This window comes from Camelina sativa, chromosome 17 (genome assembly GCF_030686135.1).
Source record: "Camelina sativa cultivar CO46 ecotype springtype chromosome 17, ASM3068613v1".
Lineage (NCBI taxonomy): Eukaryota > Viridiplantae > Streptophyta > Magnoliopsida > Brassicales > Brassicaceae > Camelina > Camelina sativa.
The window spans coordinates 849,795-867,518 of record NC_141896.1 but is presented as its reverse complement, the minus strand read 5'-3'; the positions used below and the strand labels follow the sequence as shown (position 1 = coordinate 867,518).

General features: G+C 36.9%; 4 protein-coding genes across 7 annotated transcripts; 2 read left to right on the top strand and 2 right to left on the bottom strand.

Moving 5' to 3' along the window:
• The first annotated feature begins 20 nt into the window (after nucleotides 1-20).
• On the top strand, nucleotides 21-5,233 carry LOC104754408 (peroxisomal ATPase PEX6). Its single transcript, XM_010476598.3, has 13 exons — nucleotides 21-798; nucleotides 884-1,516; nucleotides 1,600-1,843; nucleotides 2,033-2,174; nucleotides 2,364-2,547; nucleotides 2,827-3,012; nucleotides 3,140-3,424; nucleotides 3,538-3,696; nucleotides 3,791-3,913; nucleotides 3,999-4,270; nucleotides 4,357-4,501; nucleotides 4,608-4,688; nucleotides 4,941-5,233. The coding sequence occupies exons 1-13, from the start codon at nucleotides 538-540 to the stop codon at nucleotides 5,028-5,030; spliced, it is 2,805 nt and encodes a 934-aa protein (XP_010474900.1). The 5' UTR covers nucleotides 21-537; the 3' UTR covers nucleotides 5,031-5,233.
• A 1,650-nt stretch (nucleotides 5,234-6,883) lies between these two features.
• On the top strand, nucleotides 6,884-12,954 carry LOC104754405 (uncharacterized). 3 transcript variants are annotated; one of them, XR_002036348.2, is made up of 10 exons: nucleotides 6,884-7,532; nucleotides 7,624-7,696; nucleotides 7,801-7,901; nucleotides 7,985-8,353; nucleotides 8,438-9,536; nucleotides 9,620-10,995; nucleotides 11,079-11,366; nucleotides 11,494-11,654; nucleotides 12,008-12,168; nucleotides 12,516-12,954. XR_002036348.2 is itself a non-coding variant. In XM_010476596.3 (10 exons), exons 1-10 carry the CDS (start codon nucleotides 7,380-7,382, stop codon nucleotides 12,705-12,707), a joined length of 3,822 nt encoding a protein of 1,273 aa, XP_010474898.1. In that variant the 5' UTR covers nucleotides 6,884-7,379; the 3' UTR covers nucleotides 12,708-12,954. The 3 variants fall into 3 exon arrangements, 2 of the variants coding, with proteins under 2 accessions (XP_010474898.1, XP_010474899.1); XM_010476596.3 differs by having other exon boundaries at nucleotides 11,079-11,215; XM_010476597.2 differs by having other exon boundaries at nucleotides 7,341-7,532; nucleotides 7,809-7,901; nucleotides 11,079-11,215.
• Nucleotides 12,931-14,465, bottom strand: LOC147923216 (cullin-2-like). Its single transcript, XM_087495163.1, has 6 exons — nucleotides 14,453-14,465; nucleotides 14,222-14,342; nucleotides 13,824-14,123; nucleotides 13,503-13,721; nucleotides 13,238-13,405; nucleotides 12,931-13,138 (listed from the first exon to the last, which is right to left on the bottom strand). Exons 2-6 carry the CDS (start codon nucleotides 14,231-14,233, stop codon nucleotides 13,037-13,039), a joined length of 801 nt encoding a protein of 266 aa, XP_087351289.1. The 5' UTR covers nucleotides 14,234-14,342; nucleotides 14,453-14,465; the 3' UTR covers nucleotides 12,931-13,036.
• On the bottom strand, nucleotides 12,931-17,411 carry LOC104754406 (cullin-1-like). 2 transcript variants are annotated; one of them, XM_087495162.1, is made up of 18 exons: nucleotides 17,262-17,411; nucleotides 16,679-16,851; nucleotides 16,469-16,568; nucleotides 16,203-16,388; nucleotides 16,054-16,101; nucleotides 15,744-15,947; nucleotides 15,579-15,656; nucleotides 15,396-15,485; nucleotides 15,228-15,308; nucleotides 15,017-15,112; nucleotides 14,841-14,927; nucleotides 14,598-14,749; nucleotides 14,453-14,508; nucleotides 14,222-14,342; nucleotides 13,824-14,123; nucleotides 13,503-13,721; nucleotides 13,238-13,405; nucleotides 12,931-13,138 (listed from the first exon to the last, which is right to left on the bottom strand). In XM_087495162.1, the coding sequence occupies exons 2-12, from the start codon at nucleotides 16,804-16,806 to the stop codon at nucleotides 14,657-14,659; spliced, it is 1,191 nt and encodes a 396-aa protein (XP_087351288.1). In that variant the 5' UTR covers nucleotides 16,807-16,851; nucleotides 17,262-17,411; the 3' UTR covers nucleotides 12,931-13,138; nucleotides 13,238-13,405; nucleotides 13,503-13,721; nucleotides 13,824-14,123; nucleotides 14,222-14,342; nucleotides 14,453-14,508; nucleotides 14,598-14,656. The 2 variants fall into 2 exon arrangements, with proteins under 2 accessions (XP_087351288.1, XP_087351287.1); XM_087495161.1 differs by having other exon boundaries at nucleotides 16,679-16,854; nucleotides 17,262-17,353.
• Between the last annotated feature and the right edge of the window lie 313 nt (nucleotides 17,412-17,724).

Genomic DNA, 17,724 nt, shown 5'->3' with positions numbered 1-17,724 from the left:
ACGAATAGTAAAACTATCGTGATCGGGGTAAGTACATAATTAAGGCTTTGTGTTTGTTTCGGGGAGTTTCGAGTTTTGTTCATTCTTAATCAAGATTAGGATAATCTGATTATTGTAATACGAAAGAAATAAAGAAAACGTTGGTTTTTCATCAGAATTAATTTTTTTTTTTCCTTTCTATATGTATATTTTTCTCTGGAATTTCAGATTAAAATAATATAGTAGGCTTAACCGAGGAATTAAAATAATATTTTTTCAATGAAATTTATATTTTTTCCTTTCTATATATAAAATTTATACTTTTTTGTGAAATTAATTTTGTCGTAAAAATTAGGAACAAAATAAAATAAAAATCCATATCATAGTCAAGTCCAAGTATCATCATCTGATCCTCTTCCTCGGTTAGCGTACTGTGAATACAGTCTCCTTGAATTGAATCTCTTCAGTGCAAGCTATTCTAATGGAAAATTAGGGTTTTTTTTGTCCTTTTCTTTCTTTGCGTCTTATTTGGGAATTCGAATTGATTTCATTGGAATAATGGTGGAGAGACGGAGTCCTCTGATTCTATCATCCACCAGAACTACACTCCGTTCAGTGCTCAATTCGTTACAACCCGTCTCTTCCGATGGCGAACGAGTTCCGAATCACGACGGGGTTGTTTCGGGTGCATCCGTTAAGTTGTCTGCGGGGATTCTCCGGTGCCACAATGATTCGAAATTGGATACTTTGGATGACTCTTCTTTGGTGGGACTCTCTACTCAACTGCTCAAGAGACTATCTATCAACTCTGGTTCTTTGGTAAGTCCTTTTTTGCAGGATTGTTTTATATTTATATAGGAAGTTGTTGTTGTTGTTGTTAACATTGAGTATTTATAAATGTTAGGTTGTTGTGAAGAACAGTGAGATAGGCATTCACCGGGTTGCACAAGTTGTTGTACTTGATCCTCCCAACAAGCTTGAAGATGCATCTCTCACTAGTATACCTGTTTCGGGCTCTCTTCATACGATGCTTGTCTTTCCAACTTATGATTTGATGGGGCAACAGTTATTAGATCAAGAGGTTGCTTACTTGTCCCCAATGTTAGCTTTTAATCTTAGTTTGCACATATCTTGCTTGAAATCCTTTGTTCATCGAGGGAATGGGGTCTTAGAGAAGTATTTTGAAGCTAAGTTTGACGAGGAGTTTATTGAAAAATCTGCGGTAGATGAGTCAAGGATTGGTTTGGATTTGGAACCTGTGTCCGAAGTTCCAGGGTATGCATCACATCTGAGAGTTTCTTTTGTTAAAATCCCAGAGTGTGGTTCCATTCAATCCCTGAAAGTCAATTCGTCGTTTGAAGCTGAAGAGCGACAAGGGTTAATAGATTCCGCATTGCATAAGTATTTTGGAACTGATAGACATCTGTCAAGAGGCGATATATTTCGCGTTTACATTGACTGGAACTGTGGTTCAGGTATATGTATTCCATGTAGTCAAAGGTTGTGCTCAGAAGGCGATGACTTTATATATTTCAAGGTAATATGTTGTGTTTTTCTTTTTGGCTAGGAAAAAGGCTCATTTTGGCCATAACTTATTGAAACTTTAGTTGCTCTGGGCAGGTCGTTGCGATGGAACCTTCTAATGAGAGATTTCTTCGAGTCAATCATTCCCAAACCGCCCTTGTCCTTGGAGGAACTGTCTCTTCTGGTCTTCCACCAGACTTGCTGGTTTCTAGATCAAAGGTTCCTATGCCCTTACAGGAGGACATAGTAAATATTTTGGCATCGGTGCTTTCGCCACCTCTCTGTCCATCAGCACTCGCCTCAAAACTCAGGGTTGCTGTTTTATTGCATGGTCTTCCAGGTACATAAGTTTCTATTTCATTAACAACATTCTTCACCTTCATATCTCTTCTTAAGTGTTAAACTTTACCTGGAGAACAATGTTAAGGATAGACTAGGAAGAGACTTGTTTTTGTGTTCCCAATTACAGTGATTTGGGAGAAGCAATTGTAGTTGCTAATAGCTTTTTTGTATCTAATGCTTGTTTAAGGGTGCGGGAAGAAAACTGTTGTTAACTATGTTGCTAGGAGGTTGGGGCTGCATGTAGTCGAATATAGCTGTCACAGTTTATTAGCATCATCTGAGAGGAAAACATCTACTGCGTTGGCCCAGACTTTTAATATGGCAAGAAGGTAAAAGGGCTTGTATTTTTTTTCTTCTTTCAGATATTCCTTATTTGTACTACGCACATCGACATGCTATATGGTCTGCATTGAGTGAAATTTACCATACCTTCATAATATTGTTAACTACTGAACTTTTTTTTTCTGGAAACATATTTTATCAACAGCTTGGTGAATGCCTTGTTTTCATTGTCACAGATATTCACCAACGATACTTCTGCTCCGGCATTTTGATGTGTTTAAAAATCTGGGCTCTCAGGATGGCTCAATGGGTGATCGAGTTGGCGTGTCCTCTGAGATTGCATCAGTTATTAGGGAACTCACCGAGCCAGTTTCTAATGGTGAATACAGTTCCATGGAAGAACATTCAGATAGCAATATTGTAAGATTTACATTTCTTTTCTTGGTTCTCCACTGCCTGTTGCGCACTTTCACTCGAGTTCATTTTCAGTTTACCAAATTGTTGTTGCATAGTGCAGCATCGTTGCTAAGCTTAATAACAATTCGCAGTAGTAGACCTTTTACCGTATAAAGCATCTTCCTGCCCTTGATAAGCAGTTATATGATATATATTTTGTGCTGTAATAGGTAAAGAATAAAAAATATTGATTTCAAAAATCCATCCTCTCTTGATGCCTTATCTGTATATCTGCTAATGCAGTCTGTAGAAGTTGGAAAGTTTAGGGGACATCAAGTGCTGTTGATCGCATCTGCTGAAAGTACTGAGGGTCTCTCTCCAACAATCAGGCGTTGCTTCAGCCACGAAATACGTATGGGTTCTTTGAATGACGAACAGAGATCAGAGATGCTGTCTCAGTCACTCCAAGGTGTTTCTCAACTCCTTAATGTATGTGAGTACATTGTTCCATATTTTTTCGGTTTTTTTTATATAGATACCAAATCCAATTATTTCTTCTATTTTCAAACTATAATTAACAACTCCAGGCTAATGCTTAGATATTTTCACATTGTAGACCAGCTCAGACGATTTTTTGAAAGGAATGGTGGGACAGACTTCTGGCTTCCTTCCTCGGGACTTGCGTGCTCTTGTAGCTGATGCTGGTGCCAACTTATTCATCAGTCAAGAGTCCGAGACCAAGAAAATTAATTACCTTTCAGATAATCTTAGTGGAGTTGATGTAATAGACCAGGCAAGCCAATTAGGTAACAGCAGTGAGAGATTAACAGGTGAGGAGGACTTTACTAAAGCTTTGGACAGATCAAAGAAGCGAAATGCATCAGCCCTTGGTGCTCCTAAGGTAACATAACCATTGGTTTTTGCTGTGGTGTTTTCTCGTTTGCTTTCCTATATATGAGACAGCTTTCCATTATTGTTACTGGAGATGCATATAACTTTTATTTCTATTCTTAGGTTCCAAATGTGAAATGGGATGATGTTGGTGGGCTTGAGGATGTGAAGACATCGATATTGGACACAGTTCAATTACCTCTCCTGCATAAAGATTTATTTTCTTCTGGATTGCGTAAACGTTCTGGTGTGCTTCTCTATGGCCCTCCAGGAACAGGGAAAGTAAGTAACCCGTTTTTGTTTTGTGACTTTTAACGTCTGTTCATAGTTTGTTCCTGGCAGTTATATCTGTGGTTTTTTAAATTGAAATTTATAGACTTTACTGGCGAAAGCTGTGGCGACAGAGTGCTCCCTAAATTTCCTAAGTGTAAAAGGTCCAGAATTGATCAACATGTATATTGGAGAGTCGGAGAAAAATGTTCGAGATATATTCGAAAAGGTAATTTATTTTTCTTCTTTCCTACAAGAAACATATTAAGTCGATGGGCCTGATTTCTAAAGTAATGTGTTTTCTTCAATTGCAGGCGAGGTCAGCCCGGCCTTGTGTGATCTTCTTTGATGAGCTTGATTCTCTTGCTCCAGCTCGAGGTGCTTCGGGTGATTCTGGAGGAGTCATGGATCGAGTGGTCTCTCAGATGCTTGCAGAGATCGACGGACTCAGCGATTCATCCCAGGATCTGTTTATCATAGGGGCAAGCAACAGACCTGACTTGATTGATCCAGCTCTTTTACGACCTGGCAGATTCGACAAACTTCTATATGTTGGAGTCAATGCTGATGCATCTTACAGAGAAAGGTTACGCATTTAAACAATCAAAAGCATGCTTTTTTGTTTTTTCCAGTGACAAAAAAAAAGAAGCTCTCTGATTCTTGTTTTTACAGGGTCCTTAAAGCACTTACTCGGAAATTTAAGTTAAGCGAAGATGTATCTCTTTATTCAGTAGCAAAGAAGTGTCCCTCTACATTCACTGGCGCTGATATGTATGCATTGTGTGCTGATGCTTGGTTTCAGGCAGCTAAGCGAAAGGTGAGAGAGAGAGGGTTAACACTTTAAGACTATTTGGTCTCCTCTCTAATATTATCTGTAAAAGTTTATTTAAATCACGTTATATCTGCATACTTGGCAAATGCAGGTGTCAAAATCAGATTCAGGGGATTTTCCTCCAGAAGATGATCCAGATTCAGTTGTTGTAGAGTATGTAGATTTTATAAAGGTAAAAACTTCACTGTATCTACTTCAGAGAGTTGCCATTTTCATGGTTAGGTAGAAATGTTAATTTGGTTTGATTCGGTATAGTCAGTGGAAAGTTCTATACCGAAATAGAATCAAAGGTTTTTGTTTGGTTTGGGTTTGGTTCGAAGCAAAACATAAGAGTCGGATTAAAAATTCAATCTCACTAATCAAAGTTGTGATCTCAGTTTTCATATGTTATAATGATTTTTGCTCACTCGTGTTTTGTTTGTAGGCAATGGATCAGCTCTCGCCATCGCTCTCCGTAGCTGAGCTTAAGAAGTATGAGACGCTTCGAGATCAATTTGAAGGCCGTTCGAGTTAAACCCTTATCATTAAGAACAGCATTCAAATGACAATTACAACCCAAATTAGCATACAAATTACCCGAGTTGATGAAATCTATAGCCTGTAATAGGAAAACCATAACCCATCAACCTCTTCTTATACAGCGATATAATAAACTCAATTCCTTTGAATATAACAGTTATCTTTGAATCTATGATATATACATTACATATTTTCTCATTTGTTTTTTCGAAATAGTTGTGTTGATTTCGATATGAATTGTGTTAGGGAGAATTACTAGTTTGACCCAAATTGAACAGTTAATTGCTAGATACAATTAGCTCCTAAAATTTGAGGGTCAGTTGGGTTAGTTTCATACCAAAAATACCCTTTTTGCTTTGTTAGGAAAAAAATAAAAGTCAATATTACCCTTTGTAAAAAATTCCAGCAATTTCGTTTTTTTTTTATTTATTTATAAAAGTCTGCCATACATGTAATGGCAGACTAATTTGTAAGTGGCAGATTTATTGTTGATGGTAGTTTTTTTTTGGTAGACTTATTTTAGATGGCAGATTAATTTGCAGAATTTGACGGCAGATTTGTTTTATATGGCAGATTTATTTGAAGTGTGTAACGACAGATTTTTCATGGACAGCAGATTTTCTTAACACGACAGACTTATTTATAAAGTCATGACAGATTTTCATTGTTTTAGTCAAATTTCTAGGAATTTTGTGACAGATTTTTTATGATTGTTGCAACAGTTTTATTTTTCACTTAAAAAATCTGTCACATTGCGACAGATTTATAAACGTAAAAATAATTGCTAGTTTGACATCTAGTGGTGACAGATTTTTTTTTAGTTATGACTGACTTTTGGATTGAAGGGAAAATCTGTTGTTTGATAACAGATTTTTGAAAGTCTTTTTAAAATTGCTATATTGACCCACATGCACAATATACGTTGTGGCAGATTTTCTTATGTTATGACAGTTTTTTTTTTCTTACTAAAAAATCTGCTGCTTAATAACAAATTTATTATATATGAATACAATGATAACAGTTTTGTTTTTTGTTGATATATTGACAGCAGCTTTGTTATCTGTAGTGACAAATCTATTATTTCGCGTTTGATAACAGACTTTTTATAACAGATTTTTTACAGAGTAATGACAGATTTATTAGTGCCTTTGGTGACAGATTTTTTTTAAGTTAAGCGACAGACTTTTGTAGCAGTTGCCATATATGGCGAGAATCTAGGGTTTACCCTTTTTTCTCTTTTGTATCGTGCCTCCCCTCACCTATATCGACTGAAATTTTTTTCTTTTTTTGGTTCATCTTATTTATCCATAAATTCCTTCTTCTTCCTCTCTAATGTGGATTTAATCATGTTTTCTTCCTTTTTCGGGTTCATAATCATACCAAACAGGTTCACTGGTTTGAAATTGTTAGAAAGTATCAAACATATATGAATAAAACAATTTCAAAGGTTCTCTTTTGTTCTTAGTTGTAGTGAAGGAGAAATAAGAAACTGAATGTCGTTTTTTTTTTGTTATGTTTCAGTATTATTAGTTTTATTTAGTATTTAATTCTATATTTTTTATTTCCAGTTTCAATTTTTGTTGGCTTTTTGGTAATTTAAACATAACATTGTGTCAATCTAGTTTTTCTCTAAAGGAGGATGTCAATCTAGCAATATTTTTCCAATTTTGTGTCAATCCGGTCTATTTTCACTTTATAATTAGTGTCATCAATAATTTTGACATAAGTGCAAAATTAATAATAAGACAAATCTACAAATCGTGTTATCAATAAATTAATTTTTTTTTTTTTTTTTTTTTTTTTTTTTTTTTTTTTTTAAAAAAAAGACAAGCAAACCGTGACATCATCACATATCACGTGGAGAGCTGGTCCGAAATCAATTTGGGTTTCTTTTTAGGAAATTAATTTTGTTGAGTTAAAAAAAATGAATGTTGTTGTGATTGCTGTTTGGTTCAAGAAAATAGAGACAAGAAGAGAATGAGATTGAGGAATCAAAAAAACGGAATTTTGAATTTTACAACGTGGTGAGGTATAATAAATCTCCTCTCCGCTTCGATCTCCTTCTCTCAGAGCTCCTCTTCTCTTAGCTCTCTATCCAATTTTGCTCCAATCTTGCGTGTTACCTTTTTGGTAATTCTGAATCTGTGCTGGAGCATTTCCAACGAATTTATATTATAGGGTGCTTTGTTCAAGTCTCTATGCTGTATAATTTGGGTATTATTTAAGAGTTTCCTTAATCTCGATCTGGGTTTTGTCTGAGAAATCTCGGGAGAGATTATTATTAGCTTGTTCGATTGATAGGAATAGGATATGAGATAGGTTGGGGTGAAGGGGAGGGTTTTAGATGATTTCGGTGAGCAGCAGCGATGCTAGAAGCGAATTAGGGTTAGGGTTTGCTGGATTAGGTGAAGATATAATGGAAGATAGCGACTTTGAGGAAGAAAGCACACATTCTTATGTTTCTTGCGTTGACCCTGATGTTGCTCTCTCTTATATTGTAAGCCCTCCTTCTTCCAACCCATGTTGTTTTCTTCTCACTACTACTTTAGAATCCTCTTTTTTATATAAAAAAGTTCCCGTTTTTTTAGGATGAGAAGCTCGAAAACGTGTTGGGACATTTTCAGAAAGATTTTGAAGGTGGAGTTTCTGCTGAAAATTTGGGTAAGTTGTTTGTTTGTGTAATAACATATTAACATGTCTGTTGTTTTCTTATGTTTACCTTTGAGGCATCTCTCTCATATTTATGTATTGGAATGTTTTTATAGGTGCAAAGTTTGGTGGCTATGGTTCGTTTTTGTCTATGTATCAGAGATCTCCTGTTTGTTCACGTCCTAAGACTCTACCAGAAGTTCAACATAACCAAGTGGTAAGATCACTGAACAACTCTCTCTTCCCATAAAGCTTTTAGGTCAATTTTTTCTGCTGCTTAATGTGCAATTTATTTTATAGGGGGGTCGATCTAATTGCTCAGCTTCATCGGTTGTACCTCAAGTATCAGTATCCGGATCCGCTTCAAAGGCTCCTGCTTCTGATGTTTTGGTCAAATTTAAAAAGTTCGTCAATTCAAGTAGTATAGGGACACCTGATAGCAAACAAATATCTGACACAAAAACGTCTTGTTCTGCTTCATCAAATCATAAGACTCTCAGACTTCGTATCAAAGTTGGTTCAAGTGACCTCTCATCACTGAAGAATGTTTCAACCTTTAGTAAAGAAGGCCTCAATATGCCACCATCAGGATCAAGGGTGAATTACCTCTCAGAAGTTGAAGAAGACTTACTGAATGGGATTTGCCATTCGCCCACTAAAATTCTTATGGTGATTTTTTTCTTCTATTTCTGTTTCTACTTAGAATGTTGATCAATGATGAAATATGACTTTGACATATTACTTTGTTTGTAGGCTATGGTGTCATTCCCTTTGCATAAAGATCAGCTGTTATCACCTCTCTCTGATGATCTTCTTCAGTTGGGAAAGAGAGAAAAGATTACGAAAGATGCTAGATATAGTTCTGTCAACAAGTCAGACTCAAAAACTACACAGGATGTTATGGGTGTTTCGGATTCACAAAAGCGTGCTGGTAAGTTTTCTATTGGGAAGAAGCAGAAAAAGGAGAGGGTAAAGTATATGCCACCGTCAAACAAGCTTGATAGAAATCATATTGTATCCAATACTGAAAAAGAGGCTGACAAAGATTCCTGTGAGGAGCTTGTTTCCAAGACTATGAAGCTTCCTCTTTTGTCCTGTCTGTCACCGTCATATATCCACCCGGCAAAAGAGATTGACAAAGTATCAGATTATAATCTGGAGGGTACATCAAGAGGAACGAACAACAGTGACCAAGATGCATCGTTGATGGATTCAAAGCCTGATCTAGAAGATAATATAGTGGCATTTTCAGATCGAAGTGTTAAGGGAACTGAAAGTATTAACGCAAGAGAAGACGTGTACCTGAAAAACGGTGAACCCCTAAACTCATTGGAAAGTAAATCCAAGCGGGAGAAAGTTCCAAGTATTGAACATGCAGATTATTCTTCTGTGGTTAAGGGTAGTCAGAGCGAGACAAGGAATGAATTAAAGTCAAAACTGCCTAAAGCACAGAAGTCACAAAAAAGTTCAAGCTCCATCGTTGCCATGAGTAGTTTGAGAGGCGAGGATGCTGCTGTTAATATAATTAAGAAGAATGTACCAGATATATTGCAGGAAGATATTGGAGGATGCAAACACGTGAATAAGGGACTCTCTGGTTATTCTCAAGAATCAAAAGAAGAAAAACAAAGTAGCCCAGTACCTAAAGCTGAGAAAGAAAAGCTTTCAGCAGAAAATGCATCGGAGGAGAATTTCAACAGTGTTAAAAATGATGAAGAGGGATCAGACCATCTAAATTTGCTATGTGAACCAGATTTGAAACACCATATTAAGTTGCGTGACTTGAATGAAGACAGACACAACACTAAGCAGAGTGTTAGACAGGAAGGGAAAAATAAGCATTCTGTTGAAGGTATTATTCGTGAAAGATATTGATTTTCCTTTTACTATGTACTTGTTCAAACTATCTGATGTGCTTGATGAATACACATGTAGGAGGAATGGAAAATATGGGAATGGAATCTGAAAAGGAACTTTCTGGGACTTCCAAGAAACCGAAGACTAGAAGATCACGATTTTCCGCTGTTGATCAACCTGAATCCAAGAATTCCAACAAAACTGTGGACGTTTTAGCTAATAACAATATTACGATTGCTCAAGCCTCAGCTGAAAGTATCAAGGATATTGCTAAGGCTTCCTCGCATGGTGAACGTGATGACAGAAAGAGGAAACTGAAGGAAACTAAAGAAAGTGGAGAATGTATGAGAATTAGAGAAGCTACAGTAATGGTGTCAAGTGGTGAGAACGTTAGAAAGAAAAAGAGGCTAAAGGGTTCAAGTTGTGATGAAAAGGAGTTGCCTTTTAGTAGTGAAAGTTGTGATAAGGACAGAAGAGTTAGTCAGGAAAATGGGAGAGATAGTGCTTCCCATCTACCTTTTACAACGTCCTCTCCGAGTTTATATAAGGATTTGGGCTCCGAAATTATCAAAAATAGTGTCCACGAAGCCAAAGGTTCACTAGTTGAATCAGTTGCCTCTTCAGCCTTGAGGGTGTTAGACTCACGTGAGCTTAAATCAGGAAGAATTTCAGAAAGTGATAAATACCATGATACTGACTGTAATGCTGGTGATACGTTAAAAAGATGCCGAGATGGTGAAGCTTATAGCACTATCGATAAACAAGGGACAACAAAGATAAATTCCAAAGATAGAGAGAGAGCATACGGTGGGAATTGTTCTATTGAAAACTTTAAACCAAAGAAGTCAGGGAGAATTTCTGGTGAAAATTGCATACAGGGTAACTCTCAGCAAAAGAGTAGGGAAGAGGGCTCATCTACACCTTGGAAAGATAATAAATGGGGTACGGTGAATGAAGTGCGAGATCTTGGCACTGCTGTTAAAATAAAAACAAAAGAAAGCAGGAGCAAGAAAAGACCTGCTAAAGAGGTGTCTATGGAAAGTAACAAAGAAGACTCAAGGGAATGTCAAGATCCTAATACTAAGCTAGATAGAAGTGGTAGTCTTTTTCCTTCTCCACAGAAACCTGATACAGCAAAAATTTCTCGTGGGAAAAGCAACCACTTGGAAGTGACCACTGAGAAATTAGAGAATAAATCAGCTTCATCAGCTGGCACAGATCAAGTTGAAGTCTTGGGTCACGGTAGTGAGATATCAAATACAAAGAAACAGATACTGCGAAATGATAATCACAGTGTGACCCACAATGAAGGTTCGCGAAACCAAAAGCAAAATGGAAGTAGGCATAAGGATCATGTTGGCTTAAGCCCTTTGAAAAAAGAATCCACAAGTCAAGCTGTGTCCAACTCAATCAAAGAGGCTACAGACTTGAAACACATGGCTGATCGTCTTAAGGTTTGGCATATTTATGGGAAATGTTGCAGTGGTTATGTATGTTGTTTCACCCCTGGCTTAACATTGACAGTAACCTTTTGCAGAGTGCTGGGTCCAATCACGAGAGCACAGGTGTTTACTTTCAGGCAGCGCTTAAGTTTCTTCATGGTGCCTCCCTTTTGGAGTCTTCCGGCACTGCCAGATCCAGGGATATTTATGGCAGCACAGCAAAACTATGCGCGTAAGTTTGGCATTCAACAAGATCTTAATTTGTACTTTCTTCCACTCGATTTGTTGTGCACCACTTGGAAGTGAGATAGCTGCATCCTTCTGATAGTCAACGCAATTAAGTCCCCCAAATTACTATTTAGAGGGAGCCTTTCACTGTGATGGTACTTCTTCATGTAGCCCTCTAATTTTCGCACAGCTGCTGCATAGCCTATAGATATTTCTAGCATGTCAAGACGTTTTAGTGAAGCCTGTCCTGATGTTACGGATTTTACACTGTTTATGCAACAGGTTCTGTGCTCATGAATACGAGAAAAATAAAGATATGGGGGCAGCTGCTCTGGCTTATAAATGTATGGAAGTAGCTTATTTAAGGATAACTTATGCTTCCCATGGTAACATAGGCAGATGCAGATATGAGTTGCAAGCAGCTTTGCAAGTGATTCCTTCAGGTATTTATTATAAGATTCTTGGATGGCCTTTTTTCTGTGAATTTATCTAAAAACATCATAGTATTTTTGTACTTGCCGTATTTACAACGAAATGGGCTATATACTGTATGTAAACTATATGCGGAAAAGCCACTAACCACTTGGGCTGCATTTAGGGGTTGAACAACAAGTTTCGCAAAAATCTTCAAGTAGATGGGTGGCTAGTTTGTTGTTTTGTGAAAAAAAATGATAACTTCTATTAGTAGATTAAGACAGATACAAGATTGTATTGACGAATAAAGATGGTGTTTTGTTGTAGCTTGTAAGCATGATTATGATGAATGATTTTTTCATCTTGTTTGGGTTTCAAACAGGCGAGTCTCCGTCCTTTGCTTCTGATGGTGAAAATTCAAACCATACATTGGCAGCAGAAAAGGTTGCTTTGTCGAACACTGTGAGATCATCTCCTAGCGTAACTGGAAATCATGTTATCTCTTCAGGAAACAATTCCTCATTGTCACAGCTTTTGGCATTTGTAAGTGCAGCTATGTTACTTTTGTGATTTGATGAGGTGCCGTAAAATAGTTTGTACTTATAGTTTACAAAAGCTGTTCTAGTGCTGGATTTAAACGACTAAATAATTCCAGTCTAAGTAGTCTATGAAAATATCAACAGGTTTTTTAGCAACGTATTGAGATAATTGCTTGCTTGAGCAACATGAATAGAAATCATCTTCAAAAATAGCATCATTTTATCACCATGACATTGGTCACCAAAAGCACTGGTTGGAGTGTAGATGATCCATCATTTACTCGTAATTTCCTCTTGTGAAAGTTGTGCCATTGATCTGAATCGTGCGGTTGAATTGTTTTGGTCTTGCAGTCGCAACATGTAAACGCTGCTATGGATGCCTCGAGAAAAGCGCAGATCGCATTTGCAGCTGCCAAGGGAAAGTCCAAACACAGTAATGATGATGGTATAACATCCATCAAAAGGGCTCTTGACTTCAATTTTCAGGACATGGAGAAACTGTTGCATGTGGTGAGGCTTGCGATGGAATCCATAAACCGGTGATTATGAAATTATACAATCTCAGTTTTTCAATACTTCCCCACATGCCATTCTCAGGGAGAAAGAAAGGAAAGCGACCTTGGAAGATACAAAGGCCTATAGATAAACATGTTTGTTCTCTTCACTGCTCAAGTGTATAGTGGTTAGGACCTTGATTTGTGAGACTTGCTCAAAGACTAAGAGAGATTAAGTATGGCGACACAATATTTTCTAGAAAACGAAGGTAAAGAGAAATTTGTTCTTTGTCCAATGATCCGACAAAAAGAATGTAAATGTCATTTACAAAACCGAAAACCAAAAAAAAAAAAAGAGAAAACAGTCATCTTTGTGACTTAAGCCAGATACTTAAAAGTGTTGGGGTTTTCGCTATCCCTTTCCAAATAATCTCTGGTGATCAAGTCTTCAATTCGTTTCTTTATCATCTTAATATCAGGCTGCACAAGAAAAAGAAAGAAAAAACATTATGTAAGTATCCTTAATCATCTGTGTTGTATAATAATAATAAATCCATCAAGAGTTAGTTTTGTTGTTACCTTGAACATTTTGCTAAGATGCTCGACACATTCAGACACCAACTGTTGATGCCCCAACACTTTTCTGCTCTTCATTATCCTAACCAGAGCCGCATCAATTGCATAGCGTCTATCTTTATCAACATCCTCAACAACTTTCTTACGCTCATCCATTGGTGGAAGGGGAACCTGTTTGAGAAAAAAAAGAAGATCATTTAGTCTTTTCCATCCCGAAAAGATATGAAAATATAAACACACTCTTCATAGAATAATAATAATAGTTTACCCTAATTCTCCGCATCTTATCAGTGAAGTTGGAATTGAATTCAAAGGTATCGGTTTTCGAGATGCTCCTAGACATTGGTTCCTTAATAAGAATCTTGTACTTTAGGCAAGAAAGTGAATGAAGCAGCCTGGCAAGATCTTCATGGCTGAGGTTAAGCTGCTCCAAGATCTCAGTGTAGCTTAATTTATCTACGTTGTTAAAGAGCAATAGCACAGCAGCCTAGACGGAAAAAGAAAATATATGAGTAAGCAATGTATACAAAAACAAACAAAAACATATCATCATGTAAGTCACGAGAAAAAAAAAAAAAAAGAAACATACCTGGTAGGTGGAAACGATCAACTCGAGTGGTTTTTTATCGAATCTTCCAAGGATATGACAAGTTCCAAGAGAGAAAATCCATGAAAGTCTCCTGTGTTTGGTTTTTGTTGCATAATAGGCCTTAAAAGCTTCAATACAGTTGACCATTTCACTGGGTAGATTGAGGTCGGATGTTTTGTAACTTGGCCAAAAACCAGTAGTAAGAACAGTGACAGTAAAATCAATCCCCAGCTTTGGCTTGTCGGATTGATATCCCACAAATGCGATTTGACCATCTTTTGCCAATGTCATATCCGTCACCTATATGACACAAAAAAAAAACACTGCATTAGTAACCTTCGTTACTGCTAGACAACCTTTTTTTTTTTTTAAAGGAAATATAAACTCATCTAACTGACCATGCCCTCCATCTTAGAAGTAAACTGCCCACCGAGTAGTTCTTTAAACTTCGCAAGTAGACTTCTTTCGTGTTCCTCACTACCACTGCGATCAAATAAGAGCCGTTTGGCTTGTTTCTTCCTGCAAAAGCATAAAAAGCTCGTTAATCCCATTCCAATACTATCCTGAATGCCATCTCATCAACATATAAATATAATCGGTGTATATTCAGAGAAAGACAAATATTGTACCTGTAAAACTCGGCGAAAAGATCCTTGTCGCTTATATAAAAGAGCAACTTAACCACCTGTAATAATAAAATTATAACTTGAGCACCAAAAGGATAAGTGACAATATTGAAGGCATTAGCAATATGAAGGAAAACGAAGAAATTACTTTCTCAAGCGTTTCTTCAATTGCTTCATCACTAAGCTTCTCAGTTCCTCCTCCTTTCTTCAGGATATTATCGCAATACGTTGCAAGTATTTCCGCACTGGACACTCCAGCCACTGTTTTGTTACAGAAGACTTCAATGCCTCTTTCAACGCCTATAAAGGAGAAAAATATGGACATTATTAAATAAAAATGTGGTGGACGAAGATAGACATATTAAGTAAAATATTGTGAACACACTCAAACCTTATGGAAGAGGGTGTGTTTCTGAAAACAGTCATCGACATAGACCATGTATTTATCATGTAGCTCAATTAATTTTCTGATAAGCACCTGAAGCCATGAAAAAAAAAAAAAAGTGAATCTCTAAACTCTAAACTGAAAAGATTGTTGCTCCTATATTATCAGGTTAGCATAAATACCTGGTCCTGGACCTGCACGCCACTAGCACTTTCAGCCTGATCAGCAACTGCGTCGGCAGCTTGTTTGATAAGGGCATTTCCCTCTGCAGTTACATGCTGTATACACACATTTTCAGTTAAAACTATACTTAGCAATTAGAAGGAATGATTTGGAAACAAACAGCGAAATGAGGTAACTCGTAATGAAAAATAAAGGGAATAAAATGAAAACCTGCTTGAACAAGTCTGCAACAGGGTCCAACCCTTGCGGGATTAAATGATAAAGCCTGTACATCCTGGCTAGATCATCCATCTGCAAGTATACCGCAATGCTCCGTCAAATAGAGAATTTTAGATGAGAGTTGGTAAAGAGTTGAAGAAACACACAAAAGCTGCTTACCTTGTCATCTCTTAGCAAGGCACGGCACCCTGAGTGCTCATTTTCTATAAGCCTTTTAGAAACCACAACCAACAACTCATGTTGTACTTTCTGCATCCAAAAACGAAAACAAGCATAATCGTGACAACCAGCTCAAAATGCTGTCAGAAATATCAGCGTACAGAAATATATATTATCACCAACCTCAACTAGTTTGGGCTCTGTGTCTAAATGAAGGTAGTGACTGACTCTCTCCTTCTCCTTTTTTAGACACTCTTCAGACTGCAAATATAAGATTGCTGACGTTAGTAAATATAGTCCCCTGTAACTGAAATAAAGCACAGACAAAAATGAAATCCGGAGACATGCCTTTATCATGTAATCAGGACAAGAATCCTCCTCGATCCAGCTTGTGGCCTTGCAAGAATAGTAAGATGCGGTATCTTGAAGCATGAAACTTTCAAAGTCGTCTTCGTATTTGTTCATCTCTCCCATTCCATTCCCAACATAGACATCTATTACGTTTTTCAGCAGTGCTCTATCAATCTGTTGGCCCTCACGTTCATTACGAATCTGGAAATATATAAAAATTGTGTAAGATAGAGAAATTAACCAGTATATACTTATAATAAACCAGAGACGTTATACAATTTAGTTTCACTACAGATGCTATACTTACAAGTTCTAGTATAGCGTCTTTGGCAATGGACTGCACCTCTTGATAAACCTGAAGTAGGATATAATTGCACGGATCAGTTACAAGAAAAAGAAAAAAAAACTTCATGGCAATGCAAGACTAGCTAGTAGGTACAGGAAAGCATGACAAACCAAGTTACGGAAGGATGTCAAGCCAACATCCTTCAGTGGTGGAAGAGCTCTCCTGGCAATGAAGTAACGGTCAAGATAGTTGAAGAAGCGGGATAACCATCTAACCAGAACTTTATGGTTACCCCATCTGAGAACAAACTCTCTAAGCAAAAATTCGCCATGCTTGGTCCTTATACAAGGCAACACCTAGCCACAACATAACATAAAAGAAGATTACTCTTTGCTCAAGTTAAAGAATTGGTGTATTCCACAATTAAAATACTCACTGTTTCGTTATTATATGCGTTAATAACACCAGCATAGTTATCATAAAGCTGCTGAGAGAAATCTTTAGGAGGCTTCTGGATGCACATATTGTAGATAGTCCTGTGAAATAATCACATTCACATACTGTGGTAAGAATCCGCAAGTACGTACGTACGGAACTCTTGTAAAAATATATAAACAATTCATTATAATAATTAGACAAGACATACGAGTATAGAGTAATATGTTCGTCCCCCGTAAAAGATGGCTCAGGATATCCTTCGAGAATCCTCTTTAGCTTTGAAACACCAGTCTCCATTAAGGCCCATCCTTCCTCAAACTCAATTACAGGCATCATTATGAGAGATAACTCTTCGCAAAGCTCCCTTGAACAACAAGATTTCTACTACATGCACGCAACAGAGTACAATAAGTAAGACAGGAATACACATCAACAACATATATCGATACTCTTATAAGCAAAACCACAAACTAACGCATCCATCATGGCCGGAAAGAATCAGAACAATGAGAATTTGACAAACGAATCGACCGCAAAATCAAAGATAAACAAAGTACAAGAGAAGACGACGTAACCCTAAACTCAAACAGAATCGATAGACAAAAGTTACAAGAGAAGACGACGTAACCCTAACTCAATCAGAATCGATAGACGAAAAGTACAAGAGAAGAAGAAGGCGTAACCCTAACTCTCGATTAAGCATAAACGCGTAACAGAAACAGAAGAAATCGAACGAAAGAGTATACGAAATAGAGATCGGCGATTAGTAAACCCTAAAGTTCGTCACGTACCAGAAGATTCCGAACAGTATCGAATCCGAATTCACCGGGATTTGGGAGAGCTGTGAGAATCGAGAACCTCGCGTCGTTATGAGAGAATGCTTAGAAGGAGAGAATCACAAGACTTATTTATATAGGAGTTACCAAAGGCGGTGAAGTTACAATTTTTCCTTTTTCTTTTTTTCTTTTTTATTTCTTTTAAATAACAAATTTATAGTATATACACTTTTTTTTCCTCTTTATTTTTGTTAAAGTAATAAAAGAAAAGTCAAGAAAACACTTACTAAGTAACATTTATAAGGAAATAAAAATCTGGAAATAAATATACAGAAAAAGTTAAATATATTTATCTTTTAACAGATGTGTTTCCACTTTTTTGTAGTTTACTTGTTTGGAATTATATATATAGTACAATATATGATTTCTTTTTTTTTGTCCTTGTGATAATGATAAGAAAGAAAGTTCTAGAATTTTT

What these genes read in the sequence shown, in the direction of transcription:
- LOC104754408 (XM_010476598.3), top strand. Translation starts at nt 538, where the DNA reads ATGGTGGAGAGACGGAGTCCTCTGATTCTATCATCCACCAGAACTACA. An exon ending in ATGACTTTATATATTTCAAG is followed by an intron (nt 1,517 to 1,599) that starts GTAATATGTTGT and finishes TGCTCTGGGCAG; the next exon opens with GTCGTTGCGATGGAACCTTC. An exon ending in GCCCTCCAGGAACAGGGAAA is followed by an intron (nt 3,697 to 3,790) that starts GTAAGTAACCCG and finishes TGAAATTTATAG; the next exon opens with ACTTTACTGGCGAAAGCTGT.
- LOC104754405 (XM_010476596.3), top strand. Translation starts at nt 7,380, where the DNA reads ATGATTTCGGTGAGCAGCAGCGATGCTAGAAGCGAATTAGGGTTAGGG. An exon ending in AGTTTCTGCTGAAAATTTGG is followed by an intron (nt 7,697 to 7,800) that starts GTAAGTTGTTTG and finishes ATGTTTTTATAG; the next exon opens with GTGCAAAGTTTGGTGGCTAT. An exon ending in AAATAAGCATTCTGTTGAAG is followed by an intron (nt 9,537 to 9,619) that starts GTATTATTCGTG and finishes ATACACATGTAG; the next exon opens with GAGGAATGGAAAATATGGGA.
- LOC147923216 (XM_087495163.1), bottom strand. An exon ending in TGATCGTTTCCACCTACCAG is followed by an intron (nt 13,722 to 13,823) that starts GTATGTTTCTTT and finishes TTTTCCGTCTAG; the next exon opens with GCTGCTGTGCTATTGCTCTT. An exon ending in ATCTTAGCAAAATGTTCAAG is followed by an intron (nt 13,139 to 13,237) that starts GTAACAACAAAA and finishes TTTCTTGTGCAG; the next exon opens with CCTGATATTAAGATGATAAA.
- LOC104754406 (XM_087495162.1), bottom strand. Translation starts at nt 16,806, where the DNA reads ATGATGCCTGTAATTGAGTTTGAGGAAGGATGGGCCTTAATGGAGACT. An exon ending in GTCCTGATTACATGATAAAG is followed by an intron (nt 15,657 to 15,743) that starts GCATGTCTCCGG and finishes TTATATTTGCAG; the next exon opens with TCTGAAGAGTGTCTAAAAAA. An exon ending in CAGAGCCCAAACTAGTTGAG is followed by an intron (nt 15,486 to 15,578) that starts GTTGGTGATAAT and finishes TTTTGGATGCAG; the next exon opens with AAAGTACAACATGAGTTGTT.